At 30.5% G+C, this 22,986-nt stretch overlaps 1 protein-coding gene across 1 annotated transcript; it reads right to left on the minus strand.

The window, feature by feature from the left end:
• Positions 1-14,827: 14,827 nt before the first annotated feature.
• On the minus strand, positions 14,828-21,067 carry LOC129959732 (DNA excision repair protein ERCC-8-like). Its single transcript, XM_056072622.1, has 4 exons — positions 20,949-21,067; positions 20,109-20,204; positions 19,625-19,827; positions 14,828-15,444 (listed from the first exon to the last, which is right to left on the minus strand). Exons 1-4 carry the CDS (start codon positions 21,065-21,067, stop codon positions 14,828-14,830), a joined length of 1,035 nt encoding a protein of 344 aa, XP_055928597.1.
• Positions 21,068-22,986: the final 1,919 nt, after the last annotated feature.

Here is a 22,986-nt window from a genome sequence, read left to right on the forward strand (position 1 = left end):
AATATAATACTAATACTTTATTAATTCTAAATATTTTATACTAAATACTTTATTAATTTCCATAAAAATAGCAAACTAATACTTAGTCGCATATTAGCCTGGACCACGGCTCCCAATCGTTTGGGCATGGCTTCCACTAGCTACTTTGTTATTTCAGTCGAAATTTTCGTCCACTCTTAAGACCTTCTTTCAATCCTCTTTACTCATCATATCTTGTTCATGGGCAGATTTTTTTCAACTGAACCCATAAATTTTCTATATTTTGGTCTGAAGATTGCGGTGGGGTATCTAGCTGCTGCTTGCAGTGGTACAACAAATACGACTTGACTATTTCTGCCGTATGTTTCCGGTTATAATCTTTTTGGAAGACGTAGTTTGATCCAAGCCCTACTTTTTCAGCACTTTTTTCGTAAATTATTCTTTAAGATGTCAAAATATGCCATTCTATCCATAATGCCATCAATAAAAACAATTTCGTACTCCTCCTGCTGCTATACATCCCCAAAGGAGGACGGATCCACCTCCATACTTAACCATCTTTACGGTATTCCTAGGATCTAGTTCTTTTCTAACCTCCTTCCACACTTTATATCGTCCGTCGCTTCCGTACAGATTGAATTTGGCCATTTGATGGCTAAACAACCATTTTTTTCAAAAGTTTTCCTCCTATAGCTAATTTTTGAGTTTTTAAAACTGAAAAACTATTACGTTTTTATTTTTCATACGCAATTGTAATAATATTTTAAAGAATTTCTTTTTTTTAAAGTGGTAAGAAATTTATAAATTCGTTAAGAGTATATACTCAGTTTTGTGACATCGGGTTTCGGCAAAATTTCGTATCCATTACTTTTATGAAAAGGGACGAAAAAACTTTTTTTTTTTCACTTAGCGAGAGAGAAAGGGCAATAGTGTAGACAGTGGGAAAATTCGATTATTTCGAAGTAAAATTCAACTTTTTATTTATGAAATATCTCAAACTTTTGAAGTGTATACCTATTTTTTGGGCCCACTATATATTGCGTTTGTATTTTTTAGTTTAAATCCGAAATTCAGAAATAATTCCCTTTATTTTAGATACAAACTTTTAGAAATATTGTTGGTTTTTCTCATGAAATAACATTTTGTTAAATTTAGGAAGTATTAAAAACATACTTCTGAATCTATACGAGAATAAATGAAGAAATAATAGCTTCATTTCTCTTATTTGTAGATGCAAAAAATAAATGTGCACACCTGCTATCGTAATTTTGTTGAAAAAAAAAGGCACAAAAACTTTGTTAAAATGGCAAGCTCTTCATTTTCCCTTCTTGGTCCCACGAGGGGGGGGGTGAACATTGAAAATTGAGAATGAAAAGTTTCCGGTATGGTAGTTGGTTCTCGCCACCCTTATGAGTACGCAAAAAGGTGGAGGTCTGGCTCCTCCCATCAATGACGGGACGTACTTCCTTAGGGAAAGGATTGTATCGTGGCCGGTGATGGTCCTTAGGACTCAATCACAGTTCCCACCAGTATTGCTGGTGGTTTTTTCGTGTGCCTTCCGGCGGGTCAGAGTAGTTAGTTTGTGGTTTTCATTCCTATTTAAAAAATTGTCTTAAAGAAATTCGTTTGTTGAAGAAAGAAAATTAGTTATTAAACTAAAAAATATTTGAAAGCCAAATATTTATAAAAAATGAAACACTGAAAATGAAATTGAGTTTCACATAAAAATCAAGAATATTTTGATAATTTTCTCTTCACCATACTGTGAGCGGCATCATTGATGACAGGTGAAAAACACTTCGATCTGCATTTTATGTCAACTTTTATATAAAGTGTTGTACATTTAACACGTTGCTTCCATGGTTTAAGCCTGTCAATTGAATCACCTCTCAAATTAGATGATTTCTTCCCTACCATCTCTGAATTCTAGCAGAGAAGGGGTTCATCTAATTAGATAGTATGAATCGCAGACGAGTCAAGTGAGAACCAATGTGTTAAGCATATTTTAATGAATATTCGTACCTTATATAAGAAGTTTTTAAAAAGTTAAGTAAGAAAAGTTATCATTCTTAATGAATTTAAAATGCCATCTTTACGTCTACCATTAATAGGTCTCATAATTAATAACTAAGCAAATTAATTTTTGAAAAAAAATTAAAGGACATTCGAACGTTTAAACTGACACACCGAAAGATTGTAACGTTTTAAAGTTGAATGGTCTATTTTTAATTTATGTTCAAATTTGCTCTCAGATACGTAGCATTGATAAGGTCACACAAACAAATGTGTTTAATATCACAACGCGTGTAAATATAAATCCAGAAATTAAAACTACGAAAAGTTTTATAATACGAAGAGTTATTTAAAAATTTTATTAAAAATATAAAAAAAATTGTATAGAGATAAAATTGATATAGTGGGCATCGCTTAATGTGACCGCGATTAATGTTATAATTTGCTTTATATTATGAAAATCATCTGGTATCGAACCGACGTATTCAATTGTACATAAAAAGTATTCCTTTAATGTTATCAGTTTTGAAGTATATAATTGACTAAGCAATATACATTAATGTTTGAGCTGATGACAAATGTGTTAAAGAAAATCCTCCAACGGAAGCCGAAAGGAATTAAGGTTTTGTTATTTTAAAGCGCCTCGTTTAGTGTTGCTCAACAAATTTTATAATAGAATATGTGCGAAAAATATGCATGTGAACTATTAAGGAATAATTATTATCTATTTCCAAGAGTGAATAAACTTTTAACATTATTTTTGAAATAAATTTCAGTAAGCCCTGGGGAAAGTGTTTCTTTTCCCTTGATGCGATAAAAACCATAGTTGATTCTAGCGGATTCGGTTATTATCAATCGGTTAATATTATCAAATTTAAGTTCCGCCGAGATCACACCAAGCGCTAGCTACTGTACTAGTTAGAGTAAAACTATATTATTTTACGATATTCTCTGAAGTTACTAAAGAATAACACTAAACTTTTGTTTACTTTTTAATTATATATATATTGTCACGTAGATACTTTAGTATAGAACTCAATGACACACAAGATATAGGGCTAAACCAATTTATTAACTGAACTCAGAATACAGTGACTGACAAATCTTCTGCTTTCAAGAAAAGTCCAGAACACTTGTCTGGTAAACTAAAGAAATATCCAGTATCTTCTGGAACATGAAATAAAGGAAAACATAAAATCAAGTAATTAAATATTTACACATACAATGAATCCCATTATCTCTAGCGGGTTTGAACTCAAGGTCTCTTGATTATGAGACCTGTGCCATGACCACTCGGCCACGGAGATTCGACTGTCTTTCTTCAATGCGGCAATATATAACCATTTCTAATTCTTTTTTTTTTCTACTGATGCATTTTATTTTGTGTTTACTCAATGAACAAACATCCTTTTTATTCAAAGGATACACAATACGAGGTTAATTTCTCTAAGTCCCTTTCCTCAAACTGTAAATGACCAGCAGTATTCTAAGGCCCTCCTTTCTTTCATTTTTGGCTTGTTTCAGTGATCACTTTTTAGGTGTTTCCCTGCAGTAATTTCTTTCTTGGAAAGAAGCAATATCGTACTGTCTTCATTAATGAGAGATTACCTCGAGTTTTGAGATCTTGGATTTCTCACATTAGATGAGTACATAAATAAAGGACGGTCTAGTACATTTCGATTAAAAGCCGGATGTTTTTTATGAAAACAGGGACAAAGGATGAAAATCAGGATTTAAATAAATGTGCTCAAATTGTCCGATTACTCCAGAAAAAATACATAAGTAAATTCAAGGAATTAATTTTTTTAACTTCATAATTAGATGTCACACCTTATTCGGGACATTTATTATTTTAATTTTATAATAACATAAGGGCATTTGAGATATTATAGATCTGTAAGAGTTTATTTTTGTATTTTAAATTACTTAATACTTCATTTCAGATTTAAAATTAAAAAATTCAGTAATTCGAAAAGCGAATTAGACTCGTTATTGTATACGAATAGGTTAAAATGTATCATTGTTAAATACAGAAATTACAATTTTGCAATTACAACGTTGACCAACTTTTTTAAACGAATTTACAGTATAATTTTTTTTAATGTTGTTAATCATTATTGAATGTAGAATCTGAAATACTATTTACAACGCTGAGTAGTATTATATATTATTCGACTTTTTGAAGAGAAATAGTTCCAAAGAGTTTTCTCAAATAAAATCTCAAATGAATTATAAAGCTAAAACTTATATTTGTGCCAAAATGTATCTTTAAAATTTCAACTGTTAAAAATTCCAGACCTCTTTTTTTTTTATTATTAAATACTGTTGATTCAATGTCTGGTATTCATGATATTGCTCGATACTGTTGATTCAATGCCCGGTATTCATGATATTGCTCGATACTGTTGATTCAATGCCCGGTATTCATGATATTGCTCGATACTGTTGATTCAATGCCCGGTATTCATGATATTGCTCGATACTGTTGATTCAATGCCCGGTATTCATGATATTGCTCGATACTGTTGATTCAATGTCCGGTATTCATGATATTGCTCGATATTGCCAAATTGTTTTCAATATTTTGTTGCTGTTGTCGTAAAGCAATGGTTTTTCAATGTTGTTTGCTTAAAAACTTACCTGTAAACTTGTTATTTAGAATGACGTATGGGGCAAGGCAATACTTTTCTCCTTCCCCGTTATATTTGCTTTTAATGTGAAACGATGTAATTTTTCGTTTTCATGATTATCCCTAGATCACCACCCAGGATATCGACACCCCTTTTCCTCCCCGTTGAGTTACAACAGAGGGAAGTGTTCATTTATAAACTATAAGAATATGCCCGTTGGAGATTTCTAATAAGTTCAGACTCTTTTCCACATTTTTCTAGGGAAACAACAATTTAAAATGTATCTTTTGAAACAGGATTTCAAAGTTTATATTTCTACTTCATTTACAAGAATATTACTACCTTTCCTCAGCTATATGAATTCTTGTAATAGTTGCTTAAGCAACACAAGATAATCTGCAATATTGCTACGATATTTTTTCGATATTGTAAAGCATTTAGAAAAATAGTGAACAACATTGTGGAGATACCGTACAGTATCTCAATGTTAATGAGGTATTCATTCAATCCACTCTACAGAAATATCGTGAAACATCCTCAATATGCCCGTGAATATTTTAATGTAGTAGATTGGTCCCCTAGATCTTCGTTTATGAAATAAAGTGATTTTGTTTTTCCCCTTAACCTATGATTTACGTTCCAAAAGTTGGGTCAAACATTTATATTTATATATAAATATCAAATATCCCGGTATTTTTAAAGGTAATTACAACCTGATATAATAATTGATAATTCTTTTGCATACCTACCACAATCTCTAAAATATAACATAAATCAATAACATTTATTTGAAATTCCTGCCTGGTCATCGTACTACGAGCTATGCCCGTGATATTTATGTTTGATCCAATCATGTTATCACATTCCAATCATAGTACTATGGGCTATATCTGTAGTTGTAGGTTAAGGGGTTAAAAACCAGATAGAATTGCAATTTTGTTTATCGAAGCACGGGTTATAAGATTTGAAAAGTATTTTTGTTGTTTCAAGTACAAAAATTTAATATTGTTCGGAAAAATTAAAAATTTTAACCTCGGCAACATTATTTTTTCATAAATGGCCATGTACGCTAATTTCAAGAGTCTTCATTATTATAGCAATCGTATGTTCTTTTCTGTTTATGGATGCTCTATGACAAGTATATATTCTAGTCTAATGTTGGAATACATCGTATGGAACATCCGCTGACTGTCCCATATGACATATTCCAACATTCGTCTCGAATATCGTGTAAACAACAAATATTGTGTGAAGGGTAAGCTTCCACAACATTCAATATTTAGCATCCCTAATATCCCTGCGCAATATTGGTTACTTTATATTTGCTGATAGAGAGATGAATGCGTAGTGTACAGAGTACACTACGCAGTCATATCTCTCAGATTACCGACGAAGTGTTTAGGATCATTTATCCATAACCCAAAATCTTTTAAGTAAGACATTTTCGATATATTTATTTTTAAATATTTATTCAGGGTAACTTTTATTTCAATCACACTTTTAATTTTTAAAAAAAAGTTTTGTGAAGAATACGTAGATTATTTTGAAAGAAAACTTCAGTAAAAATTTTCTTTTATTTTTGTAATACTTTCTTTAAATGTTGCGCTTTTAGCTCTATATGATTTCAAAAGATGGCGCCAGCAGTAAAATCTACGCCGGTCAAAGTATCAGAAATCACAAACATAAAGATCAAATGATCTGGAATAACCACCAACTATGATTTTCGCTTTTTCGAAAACTTTATTTAGAATAATATAAATTAGTGACATGCGTTTCAAAATTTTCCAGCGATTTTGAAATTCGAACAGCGAAGCGGATAATACTCCTTTAACTTTTCGCGAAATTCGACATTCCCCTTTGTGAAAGCATGCCCTTCATATAATATTCGAACATAATTCTTCTCTTCTCGCAATCAACTGCCTGTATTGAAATAGAACCGTCTCTTTTTTTAAAAACACCATTAATCTCTTCAGGGAATTGCGTTTTGTTATAATGTTTCCACTGATTGGGATGTCATTTCGTGGCAAGGAATCTTTATAATTATTTCTTCTGCTATTTTCTTTCAACAGTTGGTTATAGATCAAATAGATCCTACTCGGATTCAAATTTTTAAAATTGCAGTTAATAGTTCTTATATTAGAATTATGTATTGCCAGAAAGAACGATAGAAAAGAAATATTACAAATTTTTCACATAAACATATTCAGAACCCCCGAGTAATAATATAAATATTCAAAAGTACATATTAAACGCATCAAATTAAACATTTTCAAGCCAATTTCAAGCAATAATATTCGAAAAAGGACTCAAAATATAGTTCATTCTTCATCCTATTGTTCAACAAACATCGCATCTCAGTTAAAAGAAAATTGCACGAGTTTCCGAACTGGTCTTCGGCAGGTTTATGCAACTATTTACAAATGAAACAAAAATTTTGTGCAATTAGGCTTCAACATCGTCTATAATTTTTTCGAAGCCATTTCCTGTCAACTTCGTTGACTTTTTCAAATCGGAATTTAAACTATTTTATGTGGTAACCGAGAAATTTTTTTTTATGAATCTCATCAGTTTGCCAAAATTTCAGTTTATAAACCTATTTCCATCTCATGAAACCTTAATGTAAGCCAAAAAACAAAATTTAGTTGGAGATACTTTACAGTTCTGAATTTAGAAGAAATCCTTTCCATTTGATTTACTCAACAGAAAATTTGAAAAATAAAAAAAAAATGTATTTACCGCTATAAATGTCCAATAAAGAGAACTGCTACTTTTATGAAGCGCAATAAAATAGCAAAATATTAACCTAAATAGAGATTTCGTTTTTCATTGCTTTTTTTTTTCAGTATATCGCATGACAATTACTTTTGAATTCTCGACACTTTTATGGAAAAAATAAAATTCTTCCTTCAACTTTATCAGTTAAATTTGTACGTGGATCATATTCTTTAAAATTAATTTTAAATCTCGATCTAATTTGAATTTTGGGGGTAAATTTTAATTCTTGCTTAGTATGATAAAAACCTGGCTACATATTTGGAAATTTTTGATTTTTGAATTGAAACAATTTTTGGGATTTTATAGTACGTTTTCTTGGATTTCTTCGGATTTTTATCTAGTTAGTTGATTTAATGCATTCCTTGTTTCAGGATATATCTCTAAATTTATTTTTAAGAATGCACTTTTGCATGAAATTAGCAACTAATAACGTAACATATGTTTACTTTAATTATTCATATGTAAGAAAAAGAAAATTCAACGACTTTAAGAAATATATCATGCATTTTAAAGTTATAGCATTTTAAAAATTGAATAACTAACAACAAAATCTCTAGTTTAAAAAGTAGCATTCTGAATGTGATTGTTTAGTTAAAAAAATTTATACCACCAGCAAAAGGGTTTTTTTTCCTGGATACCTCTTGAATATATAGATATATTTTGTCAGAACATTTGTTATCGTACAGATAAATAGCTACTGAATTTCAATATCCAAGCAGTTATTTACAGACGGATGATCTGCGATTTTAACAGGGAGTATTAAGAATTCAATTAAACACGTGGTTTTTTAGACGGAATCAGCTGTCAATAATGTAAATTCCACGGGGTCTCTCTGTTAATGTTCCAATTTTTTTTTATACCAGAAGCGAACTTGATATTCATGGACTATGTTGGATATGATATCGGCTCTCTGCCGAATATTATGGTATGTGTAGGTAAATTCCGATTTACACAATGATGATAGTGAATTCGACACTCCGAGTCTTTCGAAGTTGTAAATTGATCTGCTTTGTTAGAAAATATATTAATACAAAACACAATATCGAAAATTTTATAAAAAATAAAATGACCTGCTGCTTTTCTGGAAAAACTGCATTTGTAACAACAAAGTATTTTTCAGAGCTCATTCTGTTTCTTACCAATAATTGAAACAGTCTTAACTATGAATACTTTATGAAATCTTAAAAATCAATATAAAATGCTTTTTTTTTTTTTTTTTTTTTTTTTGTAATTGTGTTTGTAACAATATATTTTTCAGAGTTCAATCTTTTTTCTACCAGTACTTGAAACAGCCGTAATTATAAATAAAAGGATTTAAATATTCATACTTTCAAAAATCCTACAGATCATTTGAAAATTATCTTTGATGTACTGCTTAAGTCAGAGGAAGTAATTCTTTTAAAAACAATTTTATTAAAAGTTTCCATTGATTAGAAAATGCAGGATTTGATTGCTATATTCATTAAAATTCTGTATTTTTTTCGTTGCATTTATATTTTGTGCTTAGTAACAACAATTCTGAATTAATAAAAAGCTTTTGAAAGGGAAAGGAGGGGTTTCGATTTTGTTACTTTTAGCAGTATACCTACATTATTTGTGAATAGTAAATGTCGGCTAGTAAGAGAATATCTTTTTCAAATAAAATTATCTGTCAGGTGTTGCCTTTTGTGCTATTTTATGATTTTAAATTCTGAAATTTTTAGTAATTTACTGTAACTTAATATTATCTTTAGAAATTATAATCTTAGTATCTAAATATATCTTAATAAATTTCAGCTCAAGAAATTTATTCCTTTTTAGATATTAATAGATACAATTTAGCAACTAATTTAAAAATAAATTTTGTTTAAATAAATTAAAAATTCTCTTAAATTTTAATAAATATAATACATTGTTTGCAGTAAATTGTCAGGATTAATAAACTGTTAAAATAAAAGTTGGGAACTTTTAAATGATTAAATTTTTACTACAGCAATGAATTTCAAATGGTAATTGCATGCTTATTGAAATTTAAAATTATGCATCAAATTTGTCTTTTGTTTAACAACATCGGTAAAATAAAAACTTCTAGTGAGATTATAAAGTGTTATCATAAGCTGTACACGACCCTCCTAACAATCAAAAAGAATTTGGCTGTTAAGAACATGGTTATCCAAAAGCCCCTCTAGACGCAAATGAACACTTAATTGCAAGTAGGGGGCGGGAATAGCTTATATTCATTCATCTTTACTTTCAGACATTTTTGTTTTTTAATAAACTAAATTTCAAAAAGCGAACGACTTCAAAGAGTTAACAACACACGTTTTTATCCATATGTCATTAAAAAGAGCTTTTGGAATAATATATTTTTAGTAGTGTAGAAATTGGCAAAAGAAAAAAATCACATTTCGCTTTCACACTTACAATATTGTATATGATATTTGAATCGTTTCACAATGAACTCATTCAACGAGTTAAGTGCAATCTTGGATATATAAAACTGTGGATAATAGCCTCCATATCATATACTATATTGTTTGACAACGAATTCCAAAGCCCTCCGCACTTTTGCGCATGCATTATAATGGGTTTAATTCGTCAAAATAGAGGGGGGGGGAGCAATTTACAATAACTAGCTGGTCGGCCCTAATGGCACTTCAATGGATGCACGATATTTACAACTGCTACAGAACATAATACAAGATATTGGGAAGAATCTACTGTTTAATCTTAAGAATCTGTGTTTTCAAAATGAGGCACTCCTGCTTACAAGACATTTCCAGTGAAGCAATACCTCTTTCAAGGAAATCGGGAACCAAATAATTGGGTAATGCGATTCCGAAGATTGGCCACGACTTTCACCGGATCTGACTCTACTGGGTTTTTTTTCTGTCGAAGATACATAAACAGCAGGTGTATGCGACACTTTCAGAAACATTGCAGGACATTAAACGATGTATTACGGACGCTTGTGCCAACGTGTCTTCTATGCTTCAACATGCGCAATGACAAATTCAAACGAGGATCCAAATGAGCACTGCAGTCTTTTTTTTTTTTTTTTTTTTTTTTTTTTTTTCTTGAATCATTTTGTTACTTCAGTGTAAGAGAAAGAAATGCGCGTTTTAATCATTCTATTCTTCACATTAATGTCCATAAGGTATCTTTTCGTACAAAATCTACGATGCTCTCTATCTTTGTAAATCATTTTTCTTCTCCATTTCATTCTGTTTTCGAAATAAGGATGCTATCTCAACAATTGGCGCTATGCAGTAGCGCATGGCTACTTCACTATATCTAGACACCACTTTTACAAATATAGCAACTGCCGTTCCAAAGTTAAGAGGATGGCAAGGAAATGGAGTGGGCATATTGCATAATAACTTTAAGATTTAAATAATTAGAGCTGAGATTTTTGATATCTAGCTCTCTACGCCTCCTCACTGAAACGATGCAAATTTTTTACTGAAGAAATTCATGAATATTAACCGACTGGGGGAGGCAATTGCCCTCCTCCCTCCAAGTGTAGCCATCCCTGAAAGCACGATATAAATTTGAAGAATCATAAAAAAGAAATTTTTAATTTTCGTTATTTTCTCAGAAATCGCATTAATCCTCAACACAAACTATAACAAATATTAGTTACTGCCGTATTGAAATTATGGTCTTGCAGAGGGTGCTTGTACATTTCTGATCGATTTCGGGGCCGTTTAAATAATGCGTAAAATGTAAAGACTATTTTTTTTAATGTTTGATCTGACAGACTTTTTCTGATCGTAACTTCTACGATAGAAGAGTTTTTCCGTAAAGGTTCCAGGGGTATTGATTTCCATTTCTATTCTACTACTCTTCAGAATCCATTAATCCTGATGGATTTGGGCTTATAAAGAGCTCTTTTCAACAGACCACAGACACAATAAACCATTGGGGAAGAGTCAGGAGACTTTGCAGAAATATTTTGACAAGATATATGTATAATATCTGTGTAAGAGTTTGTCTCAGTAGTACTTTTTAAAATATTATCTGTAACTTTAAACAATCAGTGAACATTAAACACTTTTAGTGAACAAAAAACTTTAAACAAAAATAAATTCAAACAAACAGTGAAATCTCATCAAGACAAGGCAGCGAGATGAAGAAACGAAATTTCTTTTGTAAAAATTGGACGTAATACCTTCACTTTGTAGTATGTTGCGCTGATTTTAGCGACGTATTTTAACTCTTTTCCTTTTTAATTTCCCACTGTAGCAGAACTCTACGGCACTCATAAATTCTTTACAGAAACTTTCTTTGCAATGACGAAATCAGATTTGTTAAAAATATCCGAACATTTATTCCTCATAATCTGTAAGAGTTGCATTCAAGGAAAAACGGTCATTCGATTTGGAAGAATATATTCTTTAAAAATACGTAAATTGCATCGCATAAAGACCCATTTATATATTCGCATAACCTACAAATTTTCAAATTGTAATCTCTAATTTTTCTTTTTAACTGATTCTGCACAATGAAAAATTTGTAGACAAAATTTTAGATGAAATCGGTCGAAAATAATCGAAGATACCAGGAAAAAATATTTAGGGGAATGTTTCAAAAAAGCGCAGCAAATATGTCAATCTATTAATATTTTCTTTTATTCAACTTTTTGTTTCAGTCTTTAATATGTAACTTTCCTCTAAGAATTTTTAAATTTTTTCAGCTATTAGCAATGAAACAAGACTAAATTGGAATTCGAACTCCATACTTTTATTTGCAAATTTAATTGCAAAAAAAATAATAAATATTATTTTCAAGGAATATTGTTTTAATCAAGGAAAAAGATATAAGTTCAGTAATTATAATATTATTAATGGAAGGTTAAATTAAAACATTTTAGTTCATCTGAATAATAAGTCAAAATACCTATTTTCAGAAATATTCTTTTGTAACCGAAACATAAATAACCTTATGTAGTTGATTTGTATGTTGAAATTTCCGCCAAACGAAACTTTAAATCATTTTCAAGGATACTTTTAATTTTTTACCAGAAAAAGTATAAAATTTTCGAAAAATAGTTACAAAAGCGCTTATAAGCTTTCAATTTTTATAGGTATTTTGTGAGAATCCAGTGACATTGCATTATCCATACGCATGGAATTGCCTTTGTACTTTCTTTAGTGTTTTATTTATTCAGATGTTTCAAGTTATATGAATTTCGCCTCTGTGCTTTTTTTAGTAATTAAAAATCTCGAAATTCTTTTCTACAAATGAGATCGGTCCCCATTGGTCTCAAATGAAATTGGTTTGAAATATAACTGGAGTAAAATTTGTTATATGCATCGACCCCACCCCCTCCCCGATCATCATCTTAGTATTTTAAAATGAAAAAGTATCTTAATCTAAAGCAACGTTGAAAAACATGCACTGTTTTCCGTCCCACTTGAGAGATTATTTTAATCATGCAAAATTGAAATACTTCTCCGAAATTTTGAAAATCTTATTCTGAAAATGTTTGGCTCTTATTTCATATCTTAAAAACAACTTAACAGAAATGGATAAAATATGGTATAGTGATGTTCCACGTCTTGCTCCTTCGAATGGGATCAAAATTTATATCAGTTTCTATTAAAAATTAAAAATTAGGTAATGAAAATTAAAAATTAAAATTTTACTTTAATGCTTAACTTAATTAGTATTAATTAAAGAAATTAAAAATTTACTTTCATGCTTTTAAAAGGAAAACATTTTGTCTTCTTCATTGAGTATTTAAAAGCATAAAAAGTTATTTTCAAAGATTTATTATATATTGAAAAAATGAAACTCTCATTTCATATTAAGAGCTCCAATTTTCAATTGCTTATAACTCTACTCAAAATGACAGAATTATATATATTTGAGCTATTTTAATCTGGAAAATTCATATATACTATATTCAAAATTGAGTGCTGCAATTTGAAAAAGCTTAGTTTGAGGAAATCTAAATATGGAGATGATCCAACACATGAAATATTTCAAACAGTTATAAAGAAATATTTCTACAATGATATTCATTTACAGTTTTGTTGTGCCGTAATTAGTTTCGGAATAAAGAGCAATATCCATATACTTTTTTGATGGATTGTGCATTTCTTTCTCTTTTTCTTCGAAATCAAATATAATATTTTTTGTTGTAGTATTTTATTGTAAAGTCAAAATCTTCAGGTAAAGTCTTCATCAAGAGTCAAAATGGATTTTCATTTATCTTCTTTTAAATAGTTTTCACACAGGAGATTCTACAAATTGCTCTGCGTTAAGCCACATGTCTACACTAAAGCTAGTGAACAGGGGTTTTTTTTGGGGGGGGGAGGGCTTTTTAAAATTGTAAGTTTTGCTTTATATAATGTTGTTGCTACAGATATATTTAAAAAAATTTACAATTGATTTAGTACTGATATGTATTATTAAATAATTCGTTTCAAATTTCGTTATTTGACACTAAAGCATGTAAAAAACGTAAATCCTCGATGTCTTTTCAATGCATTTTTTATGTTTTGATTTAAAAAAAAGATATCGTAATTAATTATTTAATAGTATAATCATTACTAATACCCTTTTGTTAGCATTCATTAAAAAAGTACCCATATTATACTAATGATTCAATATCCATTTTTCTCCCCACCTATATCATTTTGTCACTTCCTTTCTCTAAGTCAATGTCATAATTAAAACAAAATGCCACAGCATGCTCAAAATCGTATTAAATGTTCATTTATATGTCTTCATAATACATATGTCCTATTTGCACGAAAGGGGATTGAAATTACTCGAACACCTTCCAAACTCAAGCGAGTCTTTTCTTCTTCAGGAACTAAATAGAGATCATCCTATTAACTTGTACATATTAACTATATTTTTACAATGATGTTTGGTTTTCTGAATGCCACACAACATTTTGAACATGGCGAATTAATATTTTGAGACAATTTTATACTCGGAGGAGGTGGGTATGAAAGAATGGAATTGCAATAAATATGAATTTGTTCCACCTCCTCTTTCAAAATCCCAAAATAGACATTTTGAAGTTTCAAAGTAGGAGTAATTATAACAAAAGCGAGCAATAGTTTATCAAAAATGGACTTGTTTGATATACCATGATACTTACTTCATATCCTTCTTCTGAAAAGCGAGCAAAGAAAAAGACTTGGCAAAAATGTTGAGTAAATTAATTTAGTGTTTTTAACAAAATTTGATAGTTTTTCAGTTACAACAAAAGAAATACCCAAAAACGACATTTCTGAAAAAAATTTTATTTTTTGGTTATAAAAAATTTTTGAATACAATTTTGGTGATAAGCTCAGATTTCTAATGAGCTTCTTTACAAAGGAAACAAAACAAAGTTAACGCTACACTACAGTTTGCGGTAAAAAAACAGATCTTAAAAGAATAATCTGGATTCGTTTATAAGTCTTAATAAAAATCCTGTCCTGGAAGGATGGTCATTCTTCCATCTGTATGTGACCTCTTGGGGTCCACAATAATATTTTCTGATCCGTTCCAGCACTAAATAGTTCATTTGATGAAGATCGATAAGCGCAGCAAGAGACAAAATTAGTGTGGCCCATTAACGTTTTAATTCTATCCCCAGTAAAAAGATTATACATAATAATACAGTCTCTGCTAGGAACAAAAAGAACTGGGGGTTTAGAATCGTAGCACATATCAATTGACACTGGATAAGGTTTTCTTGCAGATGGTATTGCACCAAAATCGACATCAAAGGCTTTTCCTGAAGTCGCATTCCAAACATGTATGCGATTGTCAAGTCCATGGGACACCAGGAATAGTCCATCATTGGTAAACCTTAGGCTGTCGACTTCACCATCATGAGCAGTTGTGGAGTTTTCTTTTTTCAGTGGTCCACCCAGACTTTGTTCAGGAAATCGAAAATCCCAGAGAGAAATAGTGCCATCAACACTACCAATTGCAAATATTTCATCAGATTTGGTTGACCATCTCACGGAAGAAACTGCAACTGGAGAGGCTTCAACCGATAGACAAATTGTAGGCGACGATCTGATATCTATGATATGTATATAAGGATCTTTCCTGGCAACTGAAAAGAAACAAAAGATTCGAAAACTTTAGGAGTTATTTATTATTACTGCTCAAATATACTTACAGAATTTTGCAGTAACCATATAAAAAAAACTTCGTATGTTTAAAAACTATAACATGCCTTAAATACCTCCTTTTAAAAATATCATCAAGAATGCCCCATTTGAAATACCTCAGAAATACCCATTTGAAATATGCAACAGCCTTACCTTATGGAACAGCCCTAAGCAGCAACCACACAAATATCCAAAATTGCAAATTGTATTTTTTATTTAGGAGGTAAAAATACAGCGAATAATTAGGCGTTATTTGAAATTTTAAAGTATATATTGAGTTATATTTGACAATTACTTTGATTTCAATGAAAAAAAAAACTTTACAATTTTATGGTGAGAATCAAATACTATATCATTTACATCCTGCTGCATTAGGTACGTTTTCAGATTCCAAACCATGTGAAACATCAGAAAAAATAAGATTCAACGGGAGTTTCGTTACAGATTTCTGCATCAGAATCTATTCATTGGTTGCGATAAATGAACAATTTCATTAACTTCAGTTGCATAGATAGACAATTCATAATCACATATGACATAATCGTTTAAGTCTATTTCTGGAACAACTTCTTTCCATATGAATTCTTCTGAAGGCTAAAAAAAAAATGACCTCGTCATTCTCATCACTTTCCACATGTGGGCCTGTAAATGCTATTTTCTGAAATCATTTTTCAATTTATACTTAGAAACTTGTTCCCAAGATTGTCTAACAAAATAAAGAACATTCAAATATTGATTTTTCTTCCTTTCTCTGTATTTTCGTCCAGTGAAGCTATAACTTTTCTCAACAGCAATTTCTTATAATTAACTTTTTTAGAACGAAAGATACCAAGGTCTAGTGGCAGAAATACGCTTCTGCAAATGACAAGGGAAACACGGCTCTCACGTTTTTAAATTGCAACAAGCAAGATGTCTGGAAGTCTGTAAATAGGGAAGATGTCATCCAAGGTTTTGTGTTTGCTGCGTATTTCTTTGATAAGGTCTTTAGGTTTTTAAGACATCTCGACTTGACTGTCCTTCCTATCACAAATGACTGCAACTTTTCAGTTCCATCGGCACTAACCACAAGCAAAACTATAACCCTCATTTTGCTTTGTTTCCTGCTAAAGTATTTTTCATTTCTATAGCTAAGCGCTTAATTGGGTTGCAAGTAATAAAACAATCCTGTTACTCCTGCGTTGTGAATGATGGATTGTAAATGATGATCTACGAGATGTTGCTCAGTGTAATTGAATGGTATTTATTCAACCTTTCTTCCCAATTTTTTACCGTATTTTAATTTACACCCGCCTTTTCTTTGCACCCTCTCTTTGATCTGGTATTTTTCTAAAAATTACCATTGAACGTACAAACATGTTTCACACTACACTTTTCGGCAAGTTGGAAAACTTTTTCTTTAAACAGAGGCCTACTGACTAAAGGCAAGTTTCTTGGAACAAACAATGTCGAAACATTCCACTAGGTCAAATTCAAGAATAGAAAGAGGAGTGGCTTTCGATGACTCTCGACGATTTTTCACCACATTCTGAAGATGCTTTTTCAATTCGTGCTTGTTGTTTTGCAATAGTAGCTAATGCCGATGTGGAGATTTCAAGGCGATCTCCTAAAGCAGTGGTTCTTAACCTTTTTAAGCCGCGACCCAAATTTGAGAAATATATATAAAAAAAATCTTCAATCCTACGACGATTATTTTTTTTAACTTACAAATTTTTATTTATTTTTTTAATAATAAAGATAAACAAAAGTACTTTTCGATCCAAGGAAAATTTAATTAATAATCAAGTGTTTTTAATAATTTTTATTGACCAAATTAAAATATATTTATAACTTTTTGAAAATAATTGACATTTTAACTTATTCCTAAAAAAAAAAAGAAAAAAAAAGAAATAGCAATACATATGTTAAGTCTTTTAAATTTAAAATGCAAGTCATACAGTTTTAATGAGAACCTTGTGCTTGAATACATTCATTTTCGATTGTTGATATTTATTCAAGTCGTCATTTCTAAAATGTCTGAAATTTGGTGTATTACTAACTTTTTTGGTTCGACTCAGCGCGACCCAAGAAATATGCTTCGCGACCCATAGGTTAAGAACCGCTGTCCTAAAGCATGTCGTGTTCTAACATTCTTGTCAAATGAAAGATTAAGCTATTAAACTTCTCATCCAACGGATATTATTTTCGAAATGGCAATGAGCCATGTTTCACAACGTTTGAAAAAAAAATCGAACTTTCTGCAAAACCGAGCGTTCAATATTCTTCACTTCTTTTGCGTTGTGGTGAGGGGGAGAGAAAAGAATGGAATTTTTTGTCCTACCCAATGAAACCTACGCGACGGTTACATTATTCATCTGCAAGGGCTCACTCATCTGTTCTGGACAAGATGGTTACTGTAGTCATTTGAAAAGTAAGCCAATATTTTTCTAATCCAAATAAACAAAAACATATTTTTTCCAGTTATTCAAATAATTTATTAATTCTGACTATATTGCTCTTTAAATAGGGTAAAAAAAATTCGTTAAATATGGGTTTGTTAAATCCTGGTCTGACTGTGTAATTTGCTATGAGGGGGAGGGACTAAACAAGGCGTTCCAAAAGGATTAAAACACACATTCGCATTCAATCTGTTGGAGATCCCTAGACACCTTAAACTGCAAGTGTTCAAGAAAATGTTAACTTATGTTAATACAATAATTTTGTTACTACCATACAAATTACACTCTCTACAATTTCATATGATCAAATAAAAATAATCAAATGGAAAATATTTCCTTTCCCTGCAATTAAATCATTATACAAACTGCAAACTAGAATTTTTTTAAATTGACTGAATCAAAGAAGCAGAAAAGTAAGTTATACCATTTCTTTTTACCATTTGTAAGTGGCAGTAGCGACAATATTCAGATAAAAAAAATGTTTATAACATCATATATAGAGCAATTTGAAATTTGTTGAACGTAATTTTCAGCTGTGAGTATGTCTTTATAAATAAATGGATCGTGAAATTTTTCATTTCGAGTTATTTCTCGATTAGGCCAGGAATAAATCAGAAAAAGAAAGTTTTGAATTTTATATATATTACTTTGAGGAAAATTGCAAAAATTTTCAAGTACATACTATACAGGAGGGGTATATCGAGTAAAAATTTCAGATCGATAAATGTATCCTTTTTCCAAAAAGTCAACTTTTTAGCTTAAGTAAAAAAAAAAAAAAAAAAATGCATATAAGTACTTTTCTGTCTATCGAATCAGTGGAAACAAACACATATACTATTCTAAATTATGGAGCTATAGAATTCCAAATGTTTTTATATGGCTGTTATTCAAGAAATTCAGGTGAATTTAAGATTTGAAGTTAATATTTTATCTTAATATTCAGGAATAGCGAAGAGTTTGGACATATATCTGGCAAGCATAACAAATGTACTTTCACAAGAAATATTTATAAATGAAAACTCATTTTATAGAGATTAAGACTTTGTATACAAACAAAACAGTGCAAAAAACTAAATCTTTAAGCATTCAACATTTGTATTACCCATGCAGGATTCTTTAATATAGCTCAATGCACAGCACCTAGGAAATTCTTATAACTTCCTCATTGATAAAATCAAGTATATACTTTTAAAGAATATTTACACAAACAAGAAATATGCAATTTTATATCAAATATTCCTTTTAAAACTTATTTTTGCAAAGATTACTTGCAACTAATTATATTCAAGTGCCAATGTTATAAGACTAATTATTAAACACATCCTTCAAGAAGTAAAGATACCTGGATATTTTTTTGTTTATATATTTTCTGTATTCGCGAATTTCTATTGATAACACTACTCATTTGAACTAATCATTTTATATTTCACAAACAAGTGCGTTGCAAAATCTGCAACAAAAAAAAAAAAGTACAGCAAAAAAATTTCTTTTCAAGAGAAAATAGCTTCTGAGTACACATTTAAAGAGTCGGCAAGTACTCTTAATAAGAGAAGCATTATTTATAAATTATACTTATATCAATAAATTGGAGTATAATTCGGAGTTTACATTGCAAAACGAATATTCAAAATTAAAGAATAAAATATTAGTAAAATTTTATACTAAACTAAAAACAAGTTTTAATTACCTGCAATAAGATTTTTGTTAGCCCCTGAGGACATGTTAAAACCGGAAATATTGATATCGAAACACATTTTAATTTCAGCGTTCGAGTCATTATTTACGTCAAATATCTTAATTTCTCTGTCCCGGTCAGTTGCCAGAAATTTATTGCAGTTAAAGGTGTGCCACTGAACTGTTTTATATTCCATTCGTTCAGAAGGCCTCCTCCTGAAAAGAGAAAATCAGAAAAGATAAGATATAAATATTTGAAGAAAATAAAATTCCTAACAACAGAATGAAAGACCACTCTTTTTCAATGAAATATATATCTAAATAAATTAGTTTGATTTAAATGACTTTTATATAATAAATTAACTTAAAATTAGAGTTTTATAATAAGCAAAACATACTGCATATGCAGTGCATGCAAGTCAAAGGTAAAATATTGTTAAAGCACAAAAAAATATTCCAATGATTTGTTATCATTCACGAATTTTGAAAATTATTACCCCAAAATCTTTTTCAGATCAGTGGTATAGGTTCCAGAGTTAATATTCCAAGTATAAATGTTAATGTCGCCGTTTGAAGCTCCAGCCAGCATTCGACTAAGATAAAAACAGAAAAAATACTTCAAAAATAAATTCAAAAAAATATTGTTTTCATACAATAAAATAAATAAGCAGACAATTATTAAATGAAATTTCCAAAATTCATAATTTAAGAACATGTAGAGCATATAAAAATTAATGAACTGAACCTCGGTTAGTATTTATTCAGGGTATCCAAACTAATCTAGTCACAACAGCTAATTTTTACGCTGTTAGTGATACGCATATACTTCTAGCTGGAAAAAATGCTTTAAATGAAGTAGGGAATCATTTTTAATGTTGAGTCAATATACAATGCTGAAGAAATTAAGATTTATTTTTTATACAGCCTTCACCATATTAGTTATATTCAGTATAGTAATATTTAGTAAGGCGGTTTTACTAATTATACGTAATAATAAATTCTCGATACACTAACATACATAATTTTTAAAAAGTTCCATTGTTTTTTGAATAACACCGACCGAGTAATAGCTGTCTAAGAATGAGTAGTATTTTTTGAAGAACGTATAAAATGCTTATATTTTTTTGAATTTTTACATAAAATAGATTGAAATGGCATTTACGAAACAATAATATATCGGCTGTAAGCCAACAACAACAACAAAATCCCTTTCGAAAAAGCACTATAAGAAAAATCATCATCTTGGAGAATACAATGATTCAATCCGTCCAATTGCCACAGCATAGGAAACATATTGTTTTCTAGAATAGTGGAGTCGGAGTCTGCGTTGAGTTTACCATGAATTGGGATCAAGTGTCTTAGCCAAACCGTAAGAAACATCCCAGATCATAATTTCACCCCCGCCAAACTTTACTGTAGGCACAATGTATTCAGGCAAAAGGCGTTCTTCGTGCATACTTCAAACCCAGACTCTGCCCTCTGACTGGAAGAGATTTAATCTTGAATTCATCACTCCAAAGAACCGATTTCCATTCATTTGCAGTCCAAATTCGACGTACCTTGCACCAACTCAACCCAGCAGCGAGATTGGTTTTATAATCAAAGGCTTATGGGTGGTAGCACAACCATGAAACCCTAACAAATGTGCTTCCATGTGGATGGTATTTATCGAAACAACAGTCTCGGATGCTTGTTGGAACTTCTGGAGTATGCGAATCATCGATTTGATGCGGTTTTTCCGAATTATTTTAGGCAGAACTTGTAGGTCTCCATCTCTTAGTTTCGTGGGTTTGCCGGGTCGAATCACATTCCGATAATTGTCACATACATTATACTTCTTAATCACAAAAGCCACCATCACTTTTGGAATGTTTAACTCGCTAGACATGTGCCTTAAAGATCGGCCATTTCTATGATATCCGACAATTATGCCTTTCTCGAAGTCAGACTGCTCTGAATTTCGTGGCTTCTTGTACGCGACTAATGCTAATGCTGTTTCCTACACGATATTTAAGCATAGAAGGCGGGACGTAGATCAAGAAAGTAGATATCCTCATTAGCATGAGTGTGCAAATACATTTTGTAGATAGTGTGTATATATTTATAAAATATGTAAACATAATCTTTGTAGATGCGTGGCTGAAAAAAAAGAAACTTTAGAAATTTTAACTTCAGTTCATTTCATCATGGGAGTCATAATTTGCACAAGAGAGGAGCGATCATAAATAGACATCTGTTTACATTGCGATACAAGAGCGAAGAGCAGAAATGTCTCCCTTCAGTGATTTTACTATGAAATTTCGATAGGGATTTCTTTGACACATGAAGGGAAAGTTTTGGTATCTTTAAAAAATATGTGTTGTAGTACAGATTTTTATTGCTTTGTTTCTGATGTGAGAACGACGGAATCAGCAATTTTGTTGAACGCGGGTTAAAATTGGTTTAAAAAAAGTGAGAAAAGGATCAGGAAATAAGATAACATTTTAGAATGAAATTATCATGGGCTAAATTAAGAAAAAAATTAGCAAATCAATTAGGATTTAAATTAGATTAAGAGATACCATTAGATATATGTAATATAAAACTCCTCAGAAATTAGAATATTGAATTAAAAAAAACATTCGATACTTTCGCCAAAAATTGAATTTTGAGCGTAAAATAAATGAGGTCATAAAAAATTATTTTAGGGGCAAATTATCCGCAACTGAAGACGTTAAATTTTTATGCTGTTGCACAAGCAGCGGATCTATGGATATTTTACCATTACCGCTGACAGAAATCGAACGTTTACACACTCGGTGATAAAATGTCCTTCGCCGTCGTAAGAGTCGGCATAATTTTATCTACAAATAAATTTATTATCACCGTGTTGTTAAACTTTTTGCAGAGTTTGAAATGAATAAACAGAAAATTCTAGCTTTACTGTTATTCCGTCGTTGAATGAAAAGAAAAAGAAAAAATCGACTTAATTGGGTTGATCCAATTAATGAGAAAAGAGATGCGTTTGGAGCTTTTTACACATTATTTGAGGAAAGACGACTCGAAATTCTTCAATTACTTCAGAATGTCAAGGACGTCCTTTGATGATTTACGTGGGCGGTTAAAAGATGCCATTCAAAAGCAAAACACCAAAATGAGGAACTACATTATTAATTATTAAAATTATTAATTATTATAAAATTGCATTAAGTAGAAACGCTGGCAATAGCACTGACGTAAGAAAATAACTTTTGAAATCTATAAATTGGAATATTAAATTGCATTAAGTAGAATAAATGTTTTATTTATTATTTTCGTACATTGTTATTATACAGTTTTGAAGGTTATTGTGTTTGTTGATGGAGTTCCATGAAAACAAACAAATATTTATAGAAC

This window comes from Argiope bruennichi, chromosome X2 (genome assembly GCF_947563725.1).
Source record: "Argiope bruennichi chromosome X2, qqArgBrue1.1, whole genome shotgun sequence".
NCBI classification, from domain to species: domain Eukaryota; kingdom Metazoa; phylum Arthropoda; class Arachnida; order Araneae; family Araneidae; genus Argiope; species Argiope bruennichi.

Bases quoted from the DNA above. Each gene is read 5' to 3' on its own strand.
- LOC129959732 (XM_056072622.1), bottom strand. From the start codon at position 21,067: ATGCACGAAGAACGCCTTTTGCCTGAATACATTGTGCCTACAGTAAAG. The intron at 20,205-20,948 runs GTAAACTCAACG...TTTTTATCTTAG, and splicing joins ACACTTGATCCCAATTCATG to TCGAATGCTGGCTGGAGCTT. The intron at 15,445-19,624 runs GTAATTAAAACT...GTTTCTTTTCAG, and splicing joins TAACAAAAATCTTATTGCAG to TTGCCAGGAAAGATCCTTAT.